Source organism: Spea bombifrons, chromosome 7, assembly GCF_027358695.1.
Source record: "Spea bombifrons isolate aSpeBom1 chromosome 7, aSpeBom1.2.pri, whole genome shotgun sequence".
NCBI classification, from domain to species: Eukaryota; Metazoa; Chordata; class Amphibia; order Anura; family Pelobatidae; genus Spea; species Spea bombifrons.
The window spans coordinates 36,838,899-36,865,924 of NC_071093.1; the positions used below are offsets into that span (position 1 = coordinate 36,838,899).

General features: G+C 43.0%; 2 protein-coding genes across 2 annotated transcripts in view; both read right to left on the reverse strand.

Annotated features, from left to right (window-relative positions):
- Positions 1 to 434: 434 nt before the first annotated feature.
- Positions 435 to 5,932, reverse strand: ARL6IP1 (ADP ribosylation factor like GTPase 6 interacting protein 1). Its single transcript, XM_053470473.1, has 6 exons — positions 5,816 to 5,932; positions 3,410 to 3,543; positions 2,595 to 2,714; positions 2,395 to 2,512; positions 1,974 to 2,058; positions 435 to 995 (listed from the first exon to the last, which is right to left on the reverse strand). Exons 1-6 carry the CDS (start codon positions 5,927 to 5,929, stop codon positions 877 to 879), a joined length of 690 nt encoding a protein of 229 aa, XP_053326448.1. The 5' UTR covers positions 5,930 to 5,932; the 3' UTR covers positions 435 to 876.
- A 6,763-nt stretch (positions 5,933 to 12,695) lies between these two features.
- Positions 12,696 to 27,026, reverse strand: part of SMG1 (SMG1 nonsense mediated mRNA decay associated PI3K related kinase) — a 39,653-nt gene continuing 25,322 nt past the window's right edge. Inside the window, exons 41-63 of the mRNA XM_053470643.1 lie at positions 26,726 to 26,955; positions 26,112 to 26,360; positions 25,869 to 26,007; positions 25,639 to 25,748; positions 25,050 to 25,268; positions 24,243 to 24,433; positions 23,828 to 24,000; positions 23,194 to 23,473; positions 22,630 to 22,902; positions 22,033 to 22,267; positions 21,675 to 21,901; positions 21,195 to 21,345; positions 20,787 to 20,976; positions 20,131 to 20,600; positions 19,859 to 19,996; positions 19,213 to 19,365; positions 18,944 to 19,123; positions 17,924 to 18,148; positions 16,862 to 17,073; positions 16,663 to 16,769; positions 15,882 to 16,061; positions 15,306 to 15,412; positions 12,696 to 14,901 (exon numbers count right to left, since the gene is read on the reverse strand). Of these exons, the coding sequence (XP_053326618.1) occupies positions 14,824 to 14,901; positions 15,306 to 15,412; positions 15,882 to 16,061; positions 16,663 to 16,769; positions 16,862 to 17,073; positions 17,924 to 18,148; positions 18,944 to 19,123; positions 19,213 to 19,365; positions 19,859 to 19,996; positions 20,131 to 20,600; positions 20,787 to 20,976; positions 21,195 to 21,345; positions 21,675 to 21,901; positions 22,033 to 22,267; positions 22,630 to 22,902; positions 23,194 to 23,473; positions 23,828 to 24,000; positions 24,243 to 24,433; positions 25,050 to 25,268; positions 25,639 to 25,748; positions 25,869 to 26,007; positions 26,112 to 26,360; positions 26,726 to 26,955 (4,517 nt within the window). The 3' untranslated portion in view covers positions 12,696 to 14,823. The remainder of the gene's footprint in view (positions 14,902 to 15,305; positions 15,413 to 15,881; positions 16,062 to 16,662; positions 16,770 to 16,861; positions 17,074 to 17,923; positions 18,149 to 18,943; positions 19,124 to 19,212; positions 19,366 to 19,858; positions 19,997 to 20,130; positions 20,601 to 20,786; positions 20,977 to 21,194; positions 21,346 to 21,674; positions 21,902 to 22,032; positions 22,268 to 22,629; positions 22,903 to 23,193; positions 23,474 to 23,827; positions 24,001 to 24,242; positions 24,434 to 25,049; positions 25,269 to 25,638; positions 25,749 to 25,868; positions 26,008 to 26,111; positions 26,361 to 26,725; positions 26,956 to 27,026) is intronic.

The following is a 27,026-nucleotide window of genomic DNA, read 5'->3' on the forward strand; positions in this document are numbered from 1 at the left end:
GAGCAGTTAAAGGCAGCGTTAACACTACGGGGTGAAGCAAGAACACTGGGGGGGGGGGGGGGCACATAAACGAGAAACCCGGAAGACCCTCAGTCATATCTCTATATCTATAATAAATACATTTTCAGCTTTTATTGCATGTGGGCGCCTTTAGTCCGACTAGACAAAATCCCAAGCGCTGGGCAGACAAGACTCGGTGAGGGTGAAGCGATACTTGGCACCTACTGAGTGTGAGTGCTGCCTCACGCCATCACTTGTGTAAGATTTAAGACACATAATATACATGATATACAGACTTGTGGTCACCATTTAGGTCAACTGACTGTGTAAATAACAATGTATCATTATGGCGGGTCTGATTGTGTATCAGCAATGATCGGGTGGATTGAGATCTTCACACAGGCGCAATTAAACACAACAGAGGAACATTTGACTTTTTTTTTTTTTTTTTTTTTTTTACTACATCCACGGGCGTTAGGAAGACAAACATTTAGATTCCTCCAACAAATAAAAAGCATTCTACATCGAGACAAACATTAAAAAAAAGTATATTTACAAAAATCAGAAAAAGGATAAAAGTGGTAAAGGTACGCAGGTGTCGCGGTCAGGACGTTGGTTCGGAGATGAAACAATACAGCAGTTTTTAAAACACACTCTCCAAGGAATAGCGATACTCTGTACGCCAAAGAAACGGGAACGGTTTCAGTGCAACCAGTTTAAAAAGACACAGCATCGGCAGTTATTGGGGAAGCGAACGGTAGCATGAAAACTGATGGGTTTTTTTCCCCTCCCCAAAAACACAAATATTGACAAAAATAAAATTATAAAAAAAAACGCTGTCATAGAAGTTGCCATTTTTTGCATTTGCCGAGCAGCTCATTCGTTCTTCTTTTCCTTGAGTTTCAGGAGTTTGTTGATTTCTCGCTTTCCCATTCCGACATATTTCGTGATTATTCCATGTTTGTTGAGACCGGGAAGCAACAGCAAGAAGCTCGCTGAAAAAAAAACGACAGAAAAACCTTATTAACATCACTATGGCAGAGAAGAAAAAAAACCAAAACAAAAACAACTATTCTACCCAATTACAGTGGTGTCAGACAGCATACAAAATTGGCTATTTTGGATATTCATAGCTCATTTCATGTATACAGCAATAAAAAAGTCAGCAATATCACTCGGGAAAGCTTTTTCCTGTAAGTAATTCAGCAAAACCAAGCAATTAAATTACCTTTATCTGTCTTTTTAGTTCGGGTTGCAGAATACCTGGCACTGCTTTGGCTCGGATATTAGGGTAATTCTGGATACATTTTTTTGCCTACTAGTGTAATCCCTTTGTCTTAAAAAAGGTACTACTTTCAGAACAATTTACTTCCCCTTCACCCGTCCACAACCCTTACAATCACCGGAAGAACCAAATTAGCTTCCACTAAAGAGGGACGATATCTTACCCAAAAGGGAGAAAATAACTATGCAAATTCTGACAACAGGGAATTAGGCTGGCTACTCGGTATACAAATAAGGCAGACCCAATACACACCAATAATAATATTATTTATTATTAATATATTTGACACTGACTGCACACAATGTAAGCTGAAGGTAAAAATTCTTCTTTCTTTCTGCTTTTGATCTACTATGGTTAACAGCGATCATGTTTTGTTGAACCAATGTATCCGTATACCTTTCTGATCACATGCGCGTGTAACCCCACATGAGTAGTAGCCTCAGTATAGTTTCTTCTAATAAACCTAAAAGGCTTACAAACTACCCATTTTACAGCAGTGCTCAATATGTTGGCATTTTATAAATAAACAGCAGGAGAGGCAAGTTGGCATTATTACCGCACACAGCCGCCGCAATAAAAACATTAGTTCATACATCAGACGGAGAAGATCAAGGTGTTTAATGCAGAGAACAAGACAGGCGAAAAAATGGAGAGAAGACAAGGGGAAAAAATAAATAAACCATCTTACCGATAAGGTATGTGAGGAAAAGGTTATGAACCTGTTGTCCAATCCAAGCAACCGCAGCAAGAGCAGATATCATAGACATGAAGTACTGACGGGACAAAAGAGGCAAAAACAAAGTTACGGCTATCCTGCCACCTGAACGTTTCATTTCAACCACTTCCATCGGCAGTGAGAAATATCTTTAGGTTAGCCGAGATCTCGGGGATAGCACTCCATTCCCACCCTTACTGTTCTTTTTGGAAATCACAGAAATCCAGAGCAGGAAAGCTGGTTCTGTGAAATTATAAGAGCCCAGAAGAACTTTCTTACATGTACACAAACCCTTAGTATGGTGTAAAGACATTCATCTGTGTTTGTGCATAGATATATAATAATATGAAGTGAGAAACATAGTATCAGTTCTGCTCGCCCCAAACTATCCTACCATTTTGGGTTTTTCCTCTTTCAGGACAAAGAGACGTTTCCACCAACCGATGAGCCTTCTGCGAGTTTTCACCAGGTTGCTGCAGATCTCGTGAAATCTTTGTTGCTGCTCAGTGGTCCTAAAATAGAGCGGGTGGAGAAGAACTAAATGCAGACGGGTGTCAAACAGATCACTAGAAGCGTATTTAAACTTCTACTCACCACTCTTTGAAGCCAAAAACCCTGGGAGCAAGAGTTGGGACCAGGTAGTCCGCCAGGCACAGGAGCATGACAAAGCAGGACACCCCGGAGAGGACAGAAGGGTCCAAGTAGTAAATCAGCCTGCAAGAAGAGCTTTATGTATAATAGGTCTGATACCAGTTTAAAGGGCACGTTCCAAATATTTGAACCCTTTTAGCGACAGCAACACTCTGCTTTAAATGATATCGATGCATTGAAGGGTGGACCTTCTAAGATAAAAAAAAATCTTAGAAGGCGGTTCTTTGGTCTTAAACGCCAAGAAGATGTTACAATAACGTTAGCCAATCTCCATAAAATGAAAAACCTTTTCGCCCACAAATGAACACATCCTGGTGTGGTTTGCAGTTTAAAGGGGAACACTCAGTTCTAAGAAACGTACCTCGGGATTGGCTAGATCTAATATCTAAACCGACAGGGGAGCAAAAACCTATGGCTCAGTGATCCCGAGAGCAGGAAGATGGCGCTTCCAACGGGATTTTGATGCGCATGTATTAGTTATTTTTATTTGTCAACACCTTTAGCATTACTGAACTGTGAAAAATGCTAAATCTGGTAAAACCTGGCAGGCAGATTTAAGCAACAGTTAATATTCTATAATAATAATAAAACATCTAATGTTTTCCCATTCCTACTTGGTAGCACTTTATCCAGAAGCCTTCTCTTAGGGAGAAAGCACTCGGAGCGTGCAAACTCACTCACCCCAGCCCACTCGTGTCTTTGAACGCATGCAGGTATTAGAAGCTCATATTGAGATTTTTAGGGTCGGATTTACTTACAAAAACACAAAAGACACCGCTCCCATCACAACGGCTGGAAACCATGGCTTCTCCCAACGAAGAACACGATCAATGACCAGAATGACGTCACCCCATCCTCTGAAATGTTCCTCGAGGCTGGCAGTCTCTGCAGCCTGCAAATATAATCACACGTTAAACTACGGAAACAGAAATTCCAGAAGTACCCATGTATGTAGGAACCGGGCAAATGGCCACTAGTGGAGAAAGCAGCAGGACCAAGTGAACACGTGTCCTGAAGACCAGAGCATGAAAGGGGCAACTCAATGCTTTCCTCAGAGACTGGCATCTGCAAAACAGTTTGCGGATACTTGTGGAAAAGGAGCGTGGGCATCACTGACCCTTTGAATGCAGCTGTAATGCCCCAACAATCAGTCTCATCAGCAGGAACATACCATTAGATAAGATCACTAAACTCTGAATCACAACCACTTTTAATTCTTTATTTATCCCTAACTTGCTACAAATAAAAAAAAAACAGTAAATAATAATAGTAATAGAATATCTCCCGTCTCCAACTGGACTATCTGCGGCAATTCCTTGTCACCTATCATGAATCATGGGGTTGATGTCAATTTAGCGTGGTCCACACTTAGAGAAAGTGGGTGATGTCATTACTTAATAGATGACTCAGCAAGTGTTACAGCAGAGTAGACACTTCAGAAAAACCAGCAAATACAGATAATTAACATATTGTTAATTGTTTGAGAATGGTATGGTCCAGGAGCACCCGAGTCTACAGCCACCCAAACACAAGGCTTTTTTCAGCGGTGTCCTTCTCAGTTGGAAAGGGCATTTGTTTACTCGCCATGACAGCTCATAACAAACCCTTCCGCGAGCACGCCAACAGACTGGCCCTTTGAGACATGGGGACTCCAGCGATGCAGGGCCAGAGAAGTTAGTCCTCTGATACTCAAGGAGTTAAGTCCCTACTACCCTCCACAAAGTAAGCGTGGCCATGCCGGGTAATACAGCCAAGCCGGGTAATATGGGTTCTGCACCAGGCTGGAATAAATAAGACGTTTTAAAAACGTTTAAATAATTCCTGCGTGGTGCCTGCAATACTGTGCATGCGCAGAGACACGAGCTCTGATGTCTCATTCTTACATGTTTACTACATTCAGAACATATTTCCTGCATTCAGAACATATTTCCAGACATAATAATAAATTAACCCCGAAGTCTAGCATCCTATTGATTTGTCATAATCATTTGTTTGTAATGTACTCATCCCGTTAGTGTTAGATGGCACCGCATGCAGAGCAGATACTAGCAACTCATTAATCAACCCGGCACGAGACGCCTCCCTATCGGAGGCCTGTCATTAAGTGGACATGGCCGCCCGTGACACAGGGGAAAAGCATTCTTCACATGGCAGTCGCGGATTTTGGATTCATTACAGAGCATGAGTATATCATACATACATTTTATATATATATTAATAGAATAAACCAGTTATTTGTCAGTCATACAATCCGGTCTATAAACTCCTCTTTATATAGGCCATTATAACCCATGGCACAGCTATATGGGTTATGTAAATAAATATAATAAAAGTTATATATTTTATATAAAATAATAAAAAGTCATAATAATGGTTGGAGAAAACGTACACCAAGCTTTATAATCATACTTTGAGTCACGTAGCACCATCGTGTTCCATGGTGATGTACAATGGGCAACCAGGATGTACCAAGCACTGCACCACCATTACAATTTGGATTTACAAAAACAAATGATTAGGAGGGCCCTGCTCAGAAGAGCTTACAATCTACGGCTCGCAATCTGATACACTAACAGAGATCATAGCGAAACAGAACAAAAGGGAAGGAGCCAAAATAATAATCCCGATACATGGCTGCATGGCTACTAGGATAATTACGATAACAGTTCCAATACAGGGCTGCCTGGCTAATAATGATAATAGTCCCAGTACATAGCTGCCTGGCTACTAGGTTAAGGATAACAGTCCTGATAAAGGCCTGCCTGGCTACTAGGATAATTATGATAGCAGCCCGAACACTGGGCGGCCTGGCTACTAGCATAATTATGATATAAGCCCCGGTACAGGGCTGCCTGGCTATTAGGCCAGGGGTGATAACAGCCCCGATAGAGGGCTGCCTAGCAACTAGGATAATTATGATAATAGTCCCGATACAGGGCCGCCTGGCTACTGGGATAGTTATGACTGTTGGTATAAATGGCTGGAGGAGGGATTTAATGGCCGGCTCACAGCTGCGGCAGGTGACAGGTCTGTACACAGATGACAGGCCACACAATACGGTGCCGTGGGTGCAGGGCCGGGGCCCTCTATGCACTGACAGGGCCCTGACACAAGACATACGGGGCGTATCGGTAGCGCTAACTACCCGTGCGGATCATACCCACCAGCTGGTTCGTGCTCCGGTTATCCCCCTCTGCCATTATCTCTGCCTCTCCCGACGAACGCACAAGTACCTGCCGCGATCGGCTGCTTTCTGCATAAATAGCAGCTCCCAGCATCCTCCGCGGCATGCAGAAAAGGTGCGGCTACGCACGCGCATCGAATCGCTGGTTGGTGGAATCAAGCACAAACGTCTCAGGCCGGCGAATCACAGGGCTCGGTCCGACATGGGGCTGGCAGGATGACGGTTACCGTTTGAATCGCCGAGCCGGGGGTACCGAATACCGATCGCTCTGGCTCAGCCCGATTATGTGGATTGATTGATATTATTCTGTTTTCTCTATTGGTATCAGTGAGTCCTCCATCTGCTGTAGTGACGCCGGGACTGCTGTATATAATTCCCGGACACTTGGCTGGTGTTTCCCGAATACCGCAGCAGATCGGCTATAACGCGTTTCATTTTCGGCTTTAGCTATGTCATCTGTACCCCCAAACTGTCCCTCTTTAGGATGGGCAGTCCCTCTTCGTTCCCCTCAGGCCCCTGTTTTCTCAGAATGTTTCCTACAGCCTAAAATCACAATGACGCGGATAGAAACAGCTGGAAATAAATGATACATGAAATAAATGACTCTGTGTGACACGGATATGTTAATAAGTCACATGAGAGCCCCCATATAGCACATGCCCACCCTCTCATGTGTCTCTTCTGTCTCATGTGACATTAACACACACAGAAACTCACGCTAACACACACAGCCAGACACTCAAGCTAACACACACACAGCCAGACACTCACGCTAACACACACAGCCAGACACTCGCGCTAACACACACAGCCAGACACTCACGCTCTCATACACAGCCAGACAGTCACGCTAACACACACAGCCAGACACTCACGCTAACACACACAGCCAGACACTTGCGCTAACACACACAGCCAGACACTCGCGCTAACACACACAGCCAGACACTCACACTAACACACACAGCCAGACACTCACACTAACACACACAGCCAGACACTCATGCTAACACACACACAGCCAGACACTCACGCTAACACACACAGCCAGACACTTGCGCTAACACACACAGCCAGACACTCACGCTAACATGCACAGCCAGACACTCACATTAACACACACAGCCAGACACTCACACTAACACACACAGCCAGACACTCACACTAACACACACAGCCAGACACTCACACTAACACACACAGCCAGACACTCATGCTAACACACACAGCCAGACACTCACGCTAACACACACAGCCAGACACTCACACTAACATGCACAGCCAGACACTCACATTAACACACACAGCCAGACACTCACGCTCTCATACACAGCCAGACACTCACGCTCTCACACACAGCCAGACACTCACGCTCTCATACACAGCCAGACACTCACGCTCTCACACACAGCCAGCCACTCACGCTAACACACACAGCCAGACACTTACGCTCTCACACACAGCCAGACACTCACACTAACATACACAGCCAGACACTCACACTAACATACACAGCCAGCCACTCACGCTAACACACACAGCCAGACACTCACACTAACACACACAGCCAGACGCTCACACTAACATACACAGCCATACACTCATGCTAACACACAGCCAGACACTCACGCTAACACACACACAGCCAGACACTCACACTAACATACACAGCCAGACACTCATGCTAACACACAGCCAGACACTCACGCTAACACACACACAGCCAGACACTCACGCTAACACACACAGCCAGACACTCATGCTAACACACACAGCCAGACACTCACGCTAACATACACAGCCAGACACTCACGCTAACACACACAGCCAGACACTCATGCTAACACACACAGCCAGACACTCACGCTAACACACACAGCCAGACACTCATGCTAACACACACAGCCAGACACTCACGCTAACACACACAGCCAGACACTCACGCTAACACACACAGCCAGACACTCACGCTAAAACACACAGCCAGACACTCACGCTAACACACACAGCCAGACACTCACGCTAAAACACACAGCCAGACACTCACGCTAACACACACAGCCAGACACTCATGCTAACACACACAGCCAGACACTCACGCTAACACACACAGCCAGACACTCACGCTCTCACACACAGCCAGACACTCACGCTAAAACACACACTGTCAACAAACTAGCCTACTTACCATTGTGAAGCCTCAGCCTTTCCTTAACACAGCCGCCACGCAACACGGTGTGACCCCGAGAGGCTGTGGTTTTACAATTTAGAGAATTTGTTTTAATATATTTTGTTCATGAAAGAGAAACGAGAAAGTAACGGGTGAGAGAGGCAATACAAAACAGGAGATAAAAAAAGGGAAGAGGGAAAGAAAAGGAGAGGCACAAGAGAAAAGAGGGAGAAGAGAGAAAGGAGATGGAAGAAACGCGAAACAAAAGAGGAAAGGGAAGAAGAGAAAAGGGAGAGAGGGGTGGGATAAGCAAAAAAGAAGAAATACACAAAATAGAAAATTGGGTGGAGAGACACCACTGAACACACGCATTACCACACATCTACCCAGACACTTAGCAACTGGGAGCCCCTTGCTACCATTGCCCTTGGGGCAAATATCTCATCTGCCCCATTGTCAATCATCCCCTGCTGCTCCCATGCCAGAAGGGGCCAGCCTTCCTCTGCTTCTAAAACAAAAATGTCGGATACGCTTTAACTTTACGTTCTGGGTGTAAATGCTAAAGAGCATTTTAATTCATTCACTTAATTAATTAATTTACTAATGGAGTAAGAGCATTTTAATTCATTCATTTACTAATCAAATAAGGGGAGTGGTTTTGCAAATGTTTTCTCTCTGGATTTACCTGCGTATCTGGGATCTCTCCGGGTACAACCTGGAGACTCCGGGTAAAGCACGGCTTCCCCGATGCTCTGTGTCGCTCTCCTCTGAGCTGAGTGGAGAGCTGTTTGGTCGTGCCCTGTCTCACCCACTTCCCTCCTACCCCCTGCCCACCTAGGACCGACTGGGGTTAGCCCTGACCCATGCGCAGCCAGTCCCACCTTCACATATAAAAGGAGCTCCTGGCATTGTAGCCGGAGAAGTTCCCGGATGTCACTACATGTCACTCGTAAAACCCAACTGAACCGGCGTGCAGGCGGCATGGCGGAAATTTTACAATTAAAAATTAAAACACTACAATTTAGCAAATCCAAATTTACAAAAGGCAATAAATATTTCAGTTATCTCAGTCACTTGTGTATCTGCCCTGTTGTCAAACCTTTTGTGCAAACAGGAATGCTTATAAATAATTCATAGTACAGACCTGCCTTCAAAAACAAAAAGTCACGGAGTCCAACATTTAATTTCACCTGCGTGTGTATGGGTGACCTATAAATGTAGAGGCGAAATGATGTCTTAAATGGGAGGCTGCCAATCAATATGGAGGGGGCAGGATGGTAAGAGGGGTCACATAATGCTATGTCTTGTGACCCTCATATTACTAGCACAGCAGCTCGCACCGCCAGCGAGTATACCAGACCCAGGCAGAGAGGGAAGTTAAATATGATGAGTGTGTTTGTGAGTATGTATGTGTGTGAGTGAGTGAGTGTGTGTGTGTGTGTGTGTGTGTGTGTGTGTGTGTGTGTGTGTGTGTGTGTGTGTGTGTGTGTGTGAGTGTGTGCCGTCACTTGGTACTGCATGCTTACGGTTGGCTGAAAGTGGGAAGTATGGAGAATAGTGGGCAGTACAAGTGTGCATTAGTGAGGCCGAGTGTGGTCGGTGTGATTGGATTTGCGTCAGGTTTGGCTGAGTTTGTGGTTGAAGAGCAGTCAGGATGAGGTTAGGGTTGGTGGGGCTGAGTGTGGTTCAGTCTCATAAAACCTCCGGCCCCATCAGGGGAAGCACTTAACACTTTCCTTGCAGCAGTTGTTGGGCATGGGGCTACTCCCCAGTCTATTTGGAGCAACGGCCCTGACATGTGGTCATAGGTTTGCGTTCTGGACCTTGTCATACATGTGTGGATGGCGGATCCGCTCTGACTGAGACATTTAACTTACTCAGTATTAGTATCCCCAAGTCAAATGGCAGAAGATGAAATCCAAGCCACCGTATCAGCTGTAAAGAACCGAATTCCCTCTGCGAGAGAGATTGACGCTTTGACAGACGACACAACAAACAGCTGAGCAGGCATCCTAGGGCAGGCATCCTAGGGCAGGCATCCTAGGGCAGGCATCCTAGGGCAGGCATCCTAGGGCAGGCATCCTAGGGCAGGCATCCTAGGGCAGGTTCTATGACCGCCGGCAGGTGGACACGTAGAGGATGAAGAAGAAAGAGAAAGACTTCCTAGCTTCATAACAGTTCACGTTGCGTGGATCAGATGCGAAGTGTTCGGAGAGACATTCTCTCGTAACGTCAGGACTTTGATGGGACGTTATCTGCCCTAATCCCCCTCCCCTGTCCCACTTCTCCGAGAGACAGAGAATACACCGATATCCTGAATTGGCCTTTTTAACCTTTGCCCCTCGAGCTTAAGACTATGTCCTCTCGTTGTAGTATTTCTTCCACTTTGCATTCTGCTGAGGACCCAAAACAATACACGGTATATATATATTATATATGATAAAACGTTATAATATATGAATAGCGAGGGATATGAAGACAGGCAAATTCAGAAAGGTTCGAGCAGATATGCAAACCTGTAACTATCGGAGATTTCAACTATGCAAACATTCTCCACCAAGGGGGTACAGTCATGGCATGCTAAAGACCGTACTTAGCAGAACTTTAGCCCAAATAATGGGTAACTACAACTTTTTCCTGTGAGCCCAATAAAAGTTATCAACAATTGAGGATTTAACTCTATCACGTCACTATGCATCACGGAGGGGCCAAACGCAAGCAAATTTCTCCAGCATGAAGGGTTGAGTTGGTCCCTAATTATGCATAATTCAATGGGTGAGGAATCCTTCTTGATTGAACTATACATTGGACAGGGCCAGCCAAGTTCTCCCTGCAGCAGACACTCACTGGGGTTGAACAATTAGAAATATATATATAGTGAAGTCAAAAGCACTGTAATCGCTGTTACAAATGTCCCTTCCCTGAATAACACCCTTTCTTGAATTACCAATATATATTTATCGTTATTTGTAAATATCATAGGTAAAAAGGGCAAAAAAAACAAATTTCAATACTTTTAATGTTCTTGAAGGGTTAAATAAGTTATCAAATAGAGAAGTTGAGTCTTGTGCCGATGACGGAGTCATTCTTCCTCTTATAAATACTCGGCGATATTCATGGCAATTATACACAGCAGTCACGAGACTCAAGTGGGCAAAAAGCAAGCGTTACTTCAGCTTGAAACATAGAAACTTTAGATTGTAAGCTTGCGCGACCAGGGACTTCTCCACGCCTTCTTTCTGTAAATCAGATTACGGGATGCACTACTTGTTATGTCCTTCTTACCCATTGTGCAGCGCTACAGAATATGATGGCGCTATATAAAACGATACTTCGTACTTTTTCTACAATATATATCTGCGTGTGGATATTTCAATCATTGATCTGTGTAACAGAGACAAAAACATGCGCAAGGGAAGTTCTGAAAGGGAAACATGCAAATGTACTGGAGAGATGAATTAAGCTGCTGGTTACAGTAAAACACAAATGATAAATCGTACGGAAAGAAGAGTCATGGAGACAGCCTTGGAGTACCATGGATCAATATATATAAAGGGTATTACTAGACTAATGCACACAGGGGTCCTACAGCTGGTCAGCACTGTGTCTCCTAAGTGAAGGCTCTCTCTACAGGATAGGCTTAATGGATGACCTATGGGTTCATGAGTGATCCATTCCATACATTGCAGCTTTGTGTTTAGTTTCTTTCCATTTATTTCTGGAATTATCAGGCTAGATGAGGAACTGAATTCCATGAACATCTGAGCTGCCCAGCTTCACACCAAAAGTGATCATCGCTGGATGCCGACCAGACAAGCTGCGTTGATATTGACCTTTATTGGGTTGCTCCATACATTTTGAGATATTTTCCAGATACAGATTTGTAGTGGCAGGGTTTTGTGAAAAAATATGGTTCTAGAACTATCCAGTACTGGAGGTAAATATTCTGATTAGCAGGAAAATATATAGGAGTGAAAACGTCTAAAGCTTTGTAAGAACCCGTAAGCATGGCTTCAGGATGACAACAATCCAAACCTACACTGGAGTAACTAAGGGACATGAGTGTAAATTACTTCGAATATGACTATTTGACTAAATGTCAGTAAGCAACAATGACTTCCACAAGCCTTGCTACGGACACAATCATTCATTAATGCTTAAAATGTTACATATCCCTTACTTTATGCTGCACCAAACACTACGATAAGTAAATGCAATGCTGCATGGCTCCTAAACTGCATCTCGGAGGCAGCAGCATGCAAAATACCGCGCACCTCATCCGGTACAACCTCAGTGACGGGAATGGAGTAATCGGCAGGCATTTCCCCAAATACTTATTTTTTATTTTTAACATTAGGATGGCGGCAGACAAGTGGTGACTTGGCTTACTGGGAAACTGGCATCTCTAAATGTTGCAGTTGACTGACAGCGACTAACATACAGTAGAGGATCCAGGTCATAGCGGCCAATGCCATGTGCCGCACGTGGATGGGGATTTGGCTCCAATTATAGGACGTGGACCCCTCAACCCCGATCAGCTGTTATACTCTGAGTCCCTCGGTTTCCCAGAGAAACACAGCTCGGGTATCATTACACAGCACCCACCCCATCTGAAACGCAACCCCCCCCAGTCCAGTATTACTCCCTTATCTCAATAACGGGCCGCTAAACACAGAAATACACATCCAGATACAGTAAAGTATGTCATTTTATTGAAACAATTAAGAATTTGATTTCTTATAGACCTTTGTATTTGAAAGCAGAAATATAATTACAGGTGTTTCTGTGAAGTGCATTCATTTAAACATTTTTTTATAAGAAATGGTTGTATAACGCAGACTTTTTCTAACTTTTTTTTTAACCTCTTCATAAGAATTAGTTATAAGTAAAATTTGGGACAAAAAAAGTGTAATTCCTTCACATTAAGTTCTGATATACAAAGCTTTACCATCAACATAACTTTTTTTTTTTTAGCATTGTCTGTTCATTAATACACAAAACAGGCATGCATAGCTCAATACTTAAAGACTCTTAGCCAGCCAATCAGAGTTAACGAGACCCATTCTAATACAAACCCAAAATACACTCCGGTTGCAAATAGTACACTTTCAGAATTTTGTACTAATTGCAGTTTTAATACTTTTACATTTCAAAACGTTTTACGCATTCATTTACGACTCTTAAGCCCTTCTATTGCCAGAGAGAGAGCCGCTGGCGGCCCTCGCACCATCAGAAGGATTAAGAAGCAGCAAGCACATTAAGGTTTTTTTTTTTGCTCATTCAAAACATTGCTGGTATAAGTTCGGGTTAAAATCGTTCTAATGTCGAATGCTGGTTGAATTACAAATTTTATTTATCAGACGATATGTGCTCTTGGTATGACCTAACTTTGCGGTAAAGGATACGTTACATACGACGTTTACGAGAAAGTACGTATCGTCAGAGGCCAACACAGTGATAAGCATTTACATAAATGAGAATGTATGGAACAAACAGAAAAAAAAAATCTAGAATTTGGAAATCTTAAATTTACGGTTTTTGAACTCTTACAGCGAGGGGTTTTATTTTTTTTAAAGAAACCCCTGCTAAATACTCCCTTATTCACAAGAGATTATTACTGCAAGGCCTCAAAAATAATAATAAAATAAACATTTCAGATTTATATGGGGTGTGTGTATTTAAAATCCAGCTGAAGAAAAAAAAATCACTAGTGTAAAACAAAGCATTTCATTCAAAACGTGAATTAAACACTATTTCACTCAACCTCCACCAGAACATCACTTTATTGTTTGTCAGCAACAATGTAAAACTCCACTAGTTAATCCATATTGGTCAAAGAGAGGGGAAAAATGGTTTGCTTACAACAGGTTAGTTACTTTTGACCAAAAATAAGAAGTAGAGGAAGGACTTCCGTTAGATGTGATTTGTGGCGGCTTACTAAAACTAGCTGCTTGGTACGGTTCGGCTAAATGCACGGTGCGAAGAGACGCCGGAACCTTACCCAACGCAACAATGCCGTGTTGGTTACCAAAAGGTTTCAAGGTGGCCGGTGAATGCGTCGGGGGTTTTAATGTACTCAGATACTGAACTATCAAACAGAAACGAAGCTGCAAAGAATGCCTACAGCATGAAGTACGAAAACTGAAAAACAAACAAGTATTTCTAAAACTACAAGAATTTAAGGAAAGAAAAAGAAAGAACGGAGAACAAGGCTTTATTCTTCTTCTTTTCAGAAGTCCATCCAACTTTGCACTTCTGTTCTTTGGCCGCTTGTTTTCAGCTAATTGCAAAGGCCATGCTTCATCCCTTTTGCCTCTTTTTTGCGTTTTCTGGTCTACTCAACCAGCGCTGCTGCCGAGCAATAAGAGTAACCCCAAGAAACCGAAGGCATCTTCTCCACTCCAAATTCGTGATGGCCCCAGATCCCACCCCCCCTTCGAACAGGGTCTTGCATTTCCTCAATGGTTGGCAGGGTCACATGGTAGAGTTCTAGGTCACTCTGCGGTCTGTAGGATGCCAATTTCTTTCTGCAGCTGCCTCTCGGATGCATTGTCCGTTCTTCCGTAGCAGAAAGACAATCGTGTGAACATTTGACTCTGTGCCCCGGGGACTGCTGCCCATTGGTGTTTTAACATTCCTCTGAGTGCAGCTTTCCGGTGGGATTCCTGGCCCATCGCACCAGGATTTCCTAGGTTACCTCATATTAAGCCCCAGTATACATCGCCACCGGCCTTGGCCCGGCCATGGATGCCTGAGACGTTGTTGATACCGGTGTATATCTGACTTCGCTGAACCAGGCTGGTACGCCGTCTTCTTTCTCACACCCAGGCTGTCCAACCCTCATACAGCTGAGCCAGGTTATCTAGGTTTGTTGCTTCCTTGATCACAAAGTCCACCTAGTGAAACGAGCAGACCGTTTAAACACAAGCTTTTCCAATCAAGGCCGACAACATACGACAGGTTTAACATTAAAATAACCCCAGCATCCTCTAAACGTACACATCCATGATCTCTTCCCAGCTAGGAAGCAAGGGGTCACGCACTTCGCAACACAACATTTATTTGCTTTTATTTGCTTTATCACAAAGGATTTACCAAAATCAAGGTTGGCCCATATTCCCATCGCAGACTCAGACGTTTAAATGTCTTGATATTAGCAATTGTTACATTTACTCGCCTATCAAAGTGCAGAGAAGTAATAACGCAAAAAGTCCTAAATAAATGAGTTAAAGTAAACATGTAAAGTAAACATGTTACGGACATCTGACATCTGACAGACACCCTGGAATATAAAACGTACCTGCTCTGCAACAGACATCCTTCTGTTGGGGTCCACATCTCTACCCTCCAGTTTTGCTTTGACACGTTTCCACACACTGACTGCGTATGAATTTCTCTCCTGCACAGCTGTGAAGGGGAGGAAAAAGCCCAGATTGTAATTGGTTTAAGAAAAAAACAAAAAAAAAAAAAACATTGTACAATAAATCATGAATGAATTGTGAAAAGCAAATGCTTGGCAGCAAAAACAATTAGATCCCCCCAAGTCACGTGGAGCACAGCCAGCCAGGAATGGGGGGGGGGTGTACCAACATCATTTAAACCGGGGTCTCAGTTAAATGTAAAACATACTTAATTTAATCCGGTAATATAAACGTCTGTAAATATATTGGGGGCTTATTATCGAAATTCCTGTACAGCGCACAAGGTCCAAAATGAATATAAATCTACTGATTTCAACACTTTAATAAATGCTTAAAAATATTTCTGCATAAAGACGTGGTTACAGAGTTCATGCCGTTCGCAAATCTTCAATGTACGTGCAAGCTTTAATAAAACAAAGCTTTGTACAAAACATTCGTTGCTACATGTCATTTACCTTTTCCAGTTTTAGGATCCCGGACAGCCTTTTTCGGGCTGGAAACGACGCTCTTGCCAATCGTGGAGACTGTGCTGGGGGGTGTATCTGCCGACGGTGCCAGGTTCTTCTGAATCGGCTTTTTTGTGTTCTGAGACATGCCCTCTGTCTGGGGCTTCTGAACAGCATTGCTACGTACCGCTTCGGAGAAAAAGAAAAGGAGAATGATAAACAGACATTCTTAAGATATGGGTTGAGAGGTGATTCGTTTTCACTTAACGCTCTCAAGTATTTATATACATCAATGGTTCTCGAGATCCACAAATAGGCCACGGTTTTTAAATATACAAGCTTGAACAAGGGCGTCTCAAATGTAACTACAGGCAAAGATTAACAGGCCTGTTTACTGCCCCTAAAGAGTGGAGCAGCGCTCTATATACAATAATGAAGCACCATAACAATGAAAACCAAATGCCATTACTCCACTCCAAAACAGAACAAAAAGCCTTACCAACAACACGAAATGTTACACAGAAATCACCATTTGTCTATCTTTTAATCATTAACTTACGGGTGAACGGAGATCTAAAAGTCATGTGCGACTAAGCACTGCACACATGGCGCATGAATGCAAACCGCGGTATCATGCAAAGAATTTAAACGACAACTGCAGACACAGCAAGCACACAGCGGGGAACATACATCTTGAGATGACTTACAGAGACATGACTAATTAGATTCTGCATGAAGCCGAGGAACTATTAGAAAGAAAAAGGCACACAAAAGCCTGATCAATGGTTACCTGCTGCAAAACTCGGCAGATACGTAGATGATGTTGTTGGACTTGAACACTCATTTGTTGCGTCGGTTACCAAAGGTGATGCGAACCCCACCAGGTTGTTATAAATGCTGCAGAAAGAGAAATGTGAAATGCCGGTAATATTAGTAATTAAAGGATTTGTATTGTATTTAGGAAGACAGTGACTGGAAGGACACTTTACCTCTGGCTTTGTGTTTTGAGCTCTTTCAGGGTAGGTGTGATCTCATGCAGCATTTCGATGTGCTCCTGGCTGCGTACCTGACCCAGCACCTGAACTAAAGTAAACAGAACGGTCTGAATGTTGTCCTGCCATGATTTGTACTCGCCCAAAAACTGCCTGACGCTGTTCTCGTAGGGCACATCTTCACCGTCAGCCATGGCTGCTTCTTCATCCTGAAATTGGGGGGAAAAAAATGGCAACTTGAATCTGCGATATTCATAACAGGAAGCAGAAATGCATTAAATATTTTGAAATTCACAAAGGAAAAAAAATATTTTAATATCCTCAAGTGGTAGGCATACCTACAACGCAGGAAGTATTAAAGGGACCATTAAATGCCCCCGATAGCGCCAGTAGAGAGTACACATCAAATTACTTTATGTATGATAGCTGTGTGACAAATGTATGAGGGGATTCTGCAGAAGCCCCAAAATGCATTTCTTTCCCCAGCCACCAGCTAAATGCCATGCAGGACACGTGTTCGGCCATCTCCATGTGCGGGATATCCCCCCCGCCTCCACTCAGCTCGAGTGAGCGCAGCGTGCAGGGTCCGTTCACACCTCGGCTCGCATGTGTGGAAAATGTGGCGGTTTATTTTAATCAGAGCCACTGACCGGCTGCTGAAACAGTCTGACGGTGTAGGAGAAGGGCTGCAACGCCTGCCCAGTAAACTCACTGCAAACATTTAGTTACGGCACAGAGCCGTTTAAGAGCCAATCCTGCCAAACTAGTTCCTCAACATTACCCGGGGATTTCTTACATAGCAACAGCAATATGTAACCTTTTGACATGCGGTTGTGTACACATGTAAACAGTCACAGATCGCTTGGGAACTCCTACATGCTTTGCCATCTTAACATTGCTGTTCCAAACTCAGAAGTAGCAAAAAACATGGGGTTTGAAATGTTATCAGCAGCAGATGCGGGGAGTAAAGGGCAAGGATCCCCGACAATTAATGTTCTCTCCATATCTCTGCCATACAAACGATATTTCAAATAAAATAGAGTAAACTACTAATCAAACCTTTGCCATGGCTTTAAGAAGATGCTTGACATCCCCAAGCTGCCTGTTGTGACCAGTTAACACGGTCTTGATGCAGTCCACCAGGTTCTGTATGGTTTCGCACACGGCTTCGATCTGCTGCTCCTTCTCACCCTGGAGGATCCTTTGATTTGACATCTCCTGACTGAGCTGCTTGTGTGCAGAAACCAACCATTCGGGGGTCCCAATGGCGTTCTCGCTGTGCCCCTGGAAAAAACAAGTCCGTTTCTAACAAGTGCCAAATACTTTCCTCTCCCCTTAATTTTATGACGTTCAAAATAACAGAAGATATCAGTACATTGGAAGGCCTTGCTATCAATGAGAAGACTGAAGCCCAATATTCATCTGGTCATTTAGCATCTACAACCTTACGATAAAAGTAAAATCCTTTCCATCCCCCTTTTCTTGGGGTGTTTTTGAGAGCCATGTTCTGTTAGCAAGTCTGTGGTTTTCCATTAATAACACGTCTGTCTTCCTCCTGACCAACATACCGAGAGGCACGAAGGTACTGCCGGACCGTGGATGGGATCGGTGACCCAACAGACAGCGTTATCCAACAATGTTTCTAGTACCTGCGGCTCTGCCAGTCCTACAACACGTGTGTGTATAATCATTTTTTAATAGAAATGTCCTATTTCTTTAACTCCAGGGCATATTTATAAGTAGTGTTATAAATGAATGCTTAATGCTTCACTAGAGTTTATTCTGATTTGCATCCATTTCAGAATTAAAGCATTGATGCCAAACCACTAATGTAAAACAGCACTTTAAACAGAGAAGTGCGACAGATTATTCCGACATTAACCTTTTCAGTAGCTGTGCACAGCAAAGAGGACTTTCTGGGTGACCTGCGGCCCCAGACCACGGCACCTCTCATAAATACTGCCCCCGCGACTTGCTAGTGTTGGTGAAAACGTGCAATAACAGAACCACATAGGAAGACCTCAGTGAAAACGAAGGTAAAATGAAGTGGAACATAAGCAAGTTTAATTTGAGACTAACCACTCTTGACAGTAAACGTAGCTCAAGTTCCGAGACAGAGCTGTTGAACTGGGAGGCAAAGGAGCACATCTGCTGGCATCTCTTGATCAGTTCGAATAACCCAGAATCCAGGCTGATGGCCTCGGCTGTACGGGTGCGCAGGCTTTCAAAGTGAATGATGGTGCTGCACAGGAAAGTGACCTAAAAAGTAGCGATAGACAAGGTTGACACATGCATCGCTTCATAATCCCTACAATAATAGGCTACACGATGATTACAGGATTGTTTACCTGGTTTGTTCTTTGGCTTTCCTTTAATATAAAACTCCGTCTCTCGGCAATAGTGGTCTCAAAATCTTGGAGGACCGGCGTCAAAGCAGGATTCGCACCTCCAGCCCATTTCAAACGTTGCTCAATGCTCGCCTCTAAAGTGGCTAGTTTGTCCTACACAGAAATAACATGTAAATGATGCAAAAATATTCTATCCACAGTTTAACATGTCTCAATATATATATATATAAATATATATATATAAAACAAAAATAATATATTATTATTCCCTTCCCATTGCTGCATCCCATTTTTGGGACCAAAATTGGAATTTAAGGTTCGGGCTGCCTGTAAAAGTTGGCAAAGTGTTGAAAGAAGTTGAGGTCTTCATAGCAGGAAAATAATATCTTATGAAATGATGTTTTTATATCCCACTGGTGCCTGCCGTTTCACCTCCTGGCCAGTATATAGGCAGAAAAGTCAACTGGTACTTAGAAAGCATCTCTCTCAATACAGCAAGGTGCACAGTGTTTAAAAACAATGTGCAATGAATGCAAGGTCAGTTAACACAGGGACTTTAAGGATTATTTTTAAAATATGGTAGGAATAACTTTTTTTTTTTTAAACAATGGATTGAATTTTAAGAGCCTGATAAAAACATTGATACCTGCACTGCTGCAATAGAAGAGTCGATTTGCCCGAGCGTATGCAGCTTTTTCTTCATGCTCGCTAGTATGGCAGAGCGAGGCGGAGGAGTAACAGATATTGTTGGGGGTCGGCTGATAAGGAAGTCTTCGTGCTGCCACTGAAAAATAAACACAGAACGTTCAAAAAGATTGGATTATAGTTCATAATGGATTTTAAAACCTCTAAAAAGGCATAAAATATACTGGCACCTATTAAAACAATGCTAACAATTTCAACGTGAATTATTTTTACCTGAAACATAGCAATATGCAGCTGCACTCGCTGCAGGCTGGTTTTGCAAGACGCAATGTTCGTTTCAAGACGGCGGACCAAGTCTTGCTTCTTCCACGCAGTGTCGTAAGAACTGGCAAGGACCGTAGCCCTGTTCATTACTAGCTGGGAAAACCTGGTCGTCTGAATGTTATGCTCCACGGCCTTTTTGCAGAGATCGTCAACAGACACCTTGCTTTCTGCCCCAAAGTCCTTGGCTTCGACTTGGGCGATAACATCTACCCCTAGGGCACTGATGAAGCTGCAAAGGGTTAATCCCAAAGCCTGTGTTGGAAGACCAATTAGCAGCTGCCTAACAAAGTCAGCAGTGAAAGCCTTGATCGGTTTTGACATTTGGTCTTCGCTGAAACAAGAGTTTCTATACATTGTTTTAACATTCATCAACTGCACTGGACCATTGGCGGCATTTTGATCATCGACCGGACATTTTCCTGCGGAAAGAAACAAATCCGCATTAACGTGTGCTTCTGAAAATCAACACAATTCACACAAGACTCAAAATAGCCACATTACAAAGCGGCATTATACTTTAAAGTGATTATGCGAGCCTTATAGTGAAAGGTTTGCACAACTAGTTCCTAATAGTATAGCTGAAAACAAATAAAATGCTCTTTTACCAGACAAAGTCTGAGAAAATATGCCACACAGTCTGAAGAATTCTCGAATAGTCTGCAGTCTCTTCAGGAAAAATATTTCATCCAAAACCCGCTGAAGCTCATCATCCGCAAAGAAGTTAACTTGAGTACTGCGAGCTTCCCGGATAATGTCAACTTTTCTCCAGGCCGGAGGGACCTCCATCTTTTTTAACTTTTGGAAATAAAATAAGAAAAAAAGAAAGAAATACGATGTAAGGGTTGCAAGCTCTTTGTCTGTGTTCTGGTTAAATTGTGCTACAATATTAAATCGTATCCCTCGCACAACCTTTCCATTCATCATAAATTGATATAGTTCTATCTGCAGTGATGTACAATGGCGGAAAAGTCTACGGGCCACAGTGCAACATGCACAACCAACTTCTGCCATACCTTTTCAATTAGTAAGCCAAACGCTGTTTCAACTTGAGCAAACATCCCATCAAACGCAACCAGCAACATCTGGCCAGCTGTCATTTTTGGAGTATCGTCAATTGAACCATTCCTGGGTTGGATTAAATCCCCATACTGAGAGTGAAGCGACCTGCAAAACAGTGGGTTGATACATTCAAAAACTGTGCCTGTAGTAATCACACCGTGGAAAAGTGTAACATCACGTAAGAATTTTTTAATAAGGGCATCCTCCAAAATCCAGCTACTTGATCAGGACTTCTAGCATGGGGTAACATGGGGTGCTGGGGGTCTCCATACTGTGAATGTGATGGTTAAAAGAGAAACCCAATCTTCCAACTGTCCTAAAGGACTCAGGCACTCTGGAGCAGCTTTATGCCTAACTTTTTTCCCTAGTATGAATTAATGAATAATCTGATAGAAATATGAGGGACAAGAACGACTTCATTGTAGAACGCCTACCTCGCAACATCAATGTAATGAACATTGGCCTCATCTTCCACACCCATGGCGGTGTTGCGCAGATAAGCCTGGAGTGAATCAATTAGCGTCTGCAGCGGGGTCCCGTCTGTGGTTTGCTCAATGAGATTGTCCAGTTCCTGCAACATGTTTTCCAGAGTCTGCTCTGCTTTCATCAAACAGCGAATGGCCTCAGGAAAAATGATCTGACGGAAATTGGAGTTTAATTCCTTTAAAAGAGAATAGAAAGAGGTTTCAGAAATTCCATTTATTAAACGTGCCACCGGAATTAACCAGATGTGTTAACAAGACTATGTTGCATGTCTCTCATCACAAACATTAAATATCTGGCAGTGTTTACCTGAAGAGAGGTGTACACGGCATTAGCCAGATGTACAGCTTCAGATGCCTCCATGGGATTGGGGATATCCAGATCCTGAGGAATAAGCTGGCACTGCATCAGCAGCTGTACCAGACACGTGACGTTTCCACTCATGCTACAAAGCTCCTCCAAGAACCAGGCTCCATCTCTAGACGTAAGATCCACCAGCTGCTCCCCGGCACTGGATGCTGCCCCCTCCATCATCAGATTGCGCCTTCATACAAAGAATAAGAGCTTGGTGTTAAATGAACAATAAAGCATCAGTGTAGAAATGGCTAACATTTTACCACTAACTACGGACGCCACTTCCCATGATGCTCTAAAGTCTACAACTTAAAAACTACTTCACATAAAATTTACATTACAATCTGTCAAAGCATGTATTTGACGTACAATGAATAATCTAATAAAGGTAATTTTTTCACACTCAAATGATGATATTTGTATTCCTTGCCAGTCCCTCAAGTGCTTAAAGGTAATTTGATTTGCAAACACTGAAATAAATTGGGTATTTAAGGGCTTATGTAAGGCTGTGTGACTTTCACCATACGATCATTGAATGAAATCAGGACCCACCTTGTTAAAGTGCACAGAGCAGAGATGACAACACAGGCCAGACTCAAGGAACCCTCCTCCCCGTTTTCATGGAGAAACACTTTGATGCAACGCTCAATTTCTTTTAACTGCTCCTCGCACACCGGCACCGAGACGGCTTCTTGTTTCAGCCGTTCTACCTGCCTCAGCAGGCGGTTATTGGTGTCCGCAGCATAACGCTGCAGCGCCATCTCTGTCGCTGATATGAACTGACACACAGTTTGAGGCGGCTGGGGGGCATACTGCATTTCATACCTGCAAGGACACAATTTATTACCCTCATGTACACGTTACTGATACTTCAATACTAGCAACCTCTTTGCCTTGAGCCAAGAGAAGAGTTATTACTAACCTATGTTGTCACTTTTACCAATTTATGTTATAAACCTATATTTAAAATAAAAAACCTTTAAGATTATTACCAATAAGACAAAATTATCCTTACTATACCCAAAATACCGCTTTCTATACTTAGAAGTCATGCGCCTGGCTCAAACGAATAAAAGCCCTTCTTAAATGATACGCCAAAACTAATTTACAACTCACTTTCTGTACAAGTCCTGGCACTGCTCGACTGTCATATTGCAAATAAGCTCCTCCATCCAGGTCTTCCACTGCTCGATTCTATGCTTCTGGAACACGGCTTTTGGGTAGAGAAGGGCCACGGTCGCGTAATTGTGCAGGTGCTCAAGACAGCCCCGCAGAATGGATCTCCTTTGCTGCAATAAGGCACCCACCTCTCCTTCGTACTGCTCACACTGTGCGATGAGGTGCGCCTGGCCAGCATTCTGGAGAAACGCTGTGGCTGGGACATAGCTAGGAGGACCTTATTAATGAGAAGAAAAAAGACAAATTAAGTACTTGACAGACAATCACATTAAAGAAAAAATATTTTAAAAAAGGAACACTGAACTAAGTGGGGGAATATTTATACTGCATCATTACAAAAAGGCATCTTAGACAATGGATGCCCCATAGTATAAACAAGACATTTCTAAAACAATTGCATTTTCCCCTCTTTAAACACAATTATATATGCTTATTTAGTGTATTGCACAGTAAAACGCAGAATTTTTGGTAAGTGACAAATCTGCTTTAATCTCTTGGAATTCAGATTTAGCAAGTCTAAGAAATGTGGGATGAAAGGGATTCATTGCGTTATGCAAATAATCTGAAATACCCAAGTCCATTTGGCTGCTTATCTCCTGAAGCAGGCCAGCCAGTTGAGTTGCTTCTAAGTTACTGAAGGCCGCCTGATACTGAGTCATCCATTGCTCAAACTCATTCAGCTTCACTTGGATGGCTTCCTGGACTGCTCTCTGCTGAGTCTGCAACTGAGTGTGCTCAGAATATCTAAAATAAGAAAGAAAAAAAAAAAGACTGTACAACAAACCGCTTTGAACCAAGAATTACAGTTCTATTTAGCGAAATCATTACCATAGACCGTAAGGTGGCTCAATTTAATGGTACAACAGTTAGAGATTCACTCGCACTTTTTAAGTGAGTAAGGTGTATTAATATCTGAGCATTGCTCTTATTCATTCCCTCTAATCAGTTTTGGTATAACCTGCCCTGCGGGGTATGTAATAACTAACCTGTGTTGCAGCGTATGTGCAGGATGGTCTGGGACTTCAGCCTCTTCCAAGAAGCCCATCTCTTCAACGAGCTTTGTCTGCAGCTTCTCCACATCAGTCAGCTCCTCATGCAAGTTAAGATATTCTTCTAAATTGCCGTCCAGCTTAGGAAGAACATTGAGCATCTCATCCTTGTTCTTGAACCAGTTCACCTGTCAAGTAATTAAGAGGTCAGCGCATTCTGGGTACTAGACTCTGATAAGAAAGCAACAATGCTTTACACTAAGACCCTGTGTGATTTGAAGATTGCCGCTAACGAACACGGACATGTAACCAAGTCACACAAAAGACATTCATGGTAAATCAATGAAGCCTAAAACCAGCAATTTTTCATGGTTCAACAGCTTAAGATAATTGCTGTGCTAAATGTATCTCCCACATGCATCTTGATTCGTAATTCGTAAGTGGCTTCTTATAAGTGGCGATCAAAAGCAACAGACAGGTTTGTGGTTTACCATTTCTATGTGAAACTGCTTTTATACAAGAGGGAATGATTTTGAAAGCATTTGGATATCGACATAATACACACAGCTAGGACTTTTGTGCGATATACCAAATGTTCAAAGCTAAGATCAAACAGAGCAGAAATTCTGAGCCAGAAAAAAATGAAACCTAAAACAGACCAAAGTTTGGATAAAGGATTCTGTGATTGATTCTAACAAAATATTTTATGCAGCACATTTAGGTCACAGTAAAGCAAACATAAAATGCTGATCAAAATACACACTTGTATCTAAAATACACCAATCCTGAACGATCAGCTGTTACCTTTATTTCTGCTACTCTGGAAGAAAAGAGGCTCTGGGTGATCTCTCTCTCCATCTCTCGTTTGCTTTGTTTGTTTTCGGCTTGCTGGCCACCTCCACCATAGACAGCGCCCGCAAAGCCAGCCTCTCCACCAGCCGTCCAGTCCACAAGGGGATCATATACAAAGGCCTCCAGCAATGTAAGCAGGGTTTCTCTACCACGTCTCATAATATGAAGAACCTGCATTTGAAAAAAGAACCCTGCTTTAAAAAGATCCAAAGCATTTAGCGCATATAGAAGTCAAGGGAGACGTCACAATGAAAGGGTACTGGAACGGTGGTCTGGAGATCTCAAACTCTTTCAATATATGAGAGGCAAGCGGAGAGAAACCTGGCCAAGTGGATAAGAACAGGGAGGAAGTACAGGTGTAGAGACCAGTAATCAAAGACCAACAATCCAGACCCAGTAAGTGTAACACTCAGAACCTAACAGGCAGATCCACGGGAGATCCCCAGCAGAGTGCACTGCGTTACTGAATAGTGCTTTATAATAAACAGAAATCTAATATGTTTTACAGATCAAACTGAATGGCCATCAAAACCCCAGTTACCTGCTCACAAGACAGACGGAAAACTCCTTCCACTCCAGTCACTCCTAATGCACTCTCAATATTTTGCGTCATTCGAAATGGGACCTTCTCTGGAACACGGAGACTCTTGCCTACAGAAATCAGCAGTGAGTTTATAAGATGCATGATGGGAGAATATCTTTGCTTTAATATAGACAATAAAAAAATCTACAACTAACTCAGGGCACGAAGCTTGTAATACATTATCTTACCCTTTTCAAAACAGACATTGTAATCTATGTGGACCACCTCTCCTGTTGTCATATCAATGAGAACATTGTCCAAGTGCCTATCTCCAAGACCAATGATATAGCCAACCATTGACATCACAGCTGTGGATCTGGCATAGGACTGTAAAACAGAAAGCAAGTTAAGCGCTGCCATACTTTTGTTACAATAATATATTTGTAATTTATGTATACAGCTGCAATTCCATGAAAATTCTGAATACATACCTGCGTCACTCTCCACCACTCATCTGGGGTGGCGCATGAACACCACAGCTCTTTGGCGAGAAGGTTTGGTGGTGTGGCTTCCATCAGCTCTTCCAGCACCGATTTCATGACGTTAAGAGGCCAGTCCCGACGCGATACATCCAGACTCAGCCCTACTGCCTTTAGAGCAGGACTGATTTTACTGTAATAAAGCTCGCTGGGACGAGGCACCATTGCTGGATTCTGGGGGGTCTGGTACGAATCTTGAGCCTGCAAAGAAACCCATGAAGCTGTAAACCCATACAAATTCTCCATAAGATTATCTAATCAGAAAGCAAATGAATAATAAAAAAAAACGAAGCTATCTTAAATAAAAAAGTATAACAAAGTGAAATAGTTGGGTTAAAAGCTCCAAGTAGGTATAGTAAAAATCATTTTAAGCATAGAACTGTAGATGTACTAATGGTATTAATGTCTATTTGCGTTTTGGACACTAGGTGCTGCTTTTAGAGCTTCACTCGAGTACCCCCGTATCCATGCCTGTCTGCTTGCACTTTTATCTAAGTAAAGATGCACAGATCTGGAAAGATCTCCCCTGAAAACGGCGCTCTAGGCAAGTGGAATGATCAAGTTACCTTCTGTGCTTGCAACGCTGCCTCCCTTTGCTGCCACCGTTTGTAAAGGCCGAACAGAGGAGTGGCTCCATCAACCCACTGAATAAGCCCAGAGCGAGTGCCCAGCGGCGTGACCGAATAGTGCCTGGCGTGAAAATGTGGCGACTCTTGGCAGTTTATGGTGGCAAACATGGTGTTCACGATAGACAGAAACTGCATAATCCTTTCATCAAGGTGCAAGTCTTCTAATCCTAAACAAGGAAAGCACAACCGGACATTAAGCATTAATAAAGTGCTGAGATCACGGACAGTGTTTTTGATG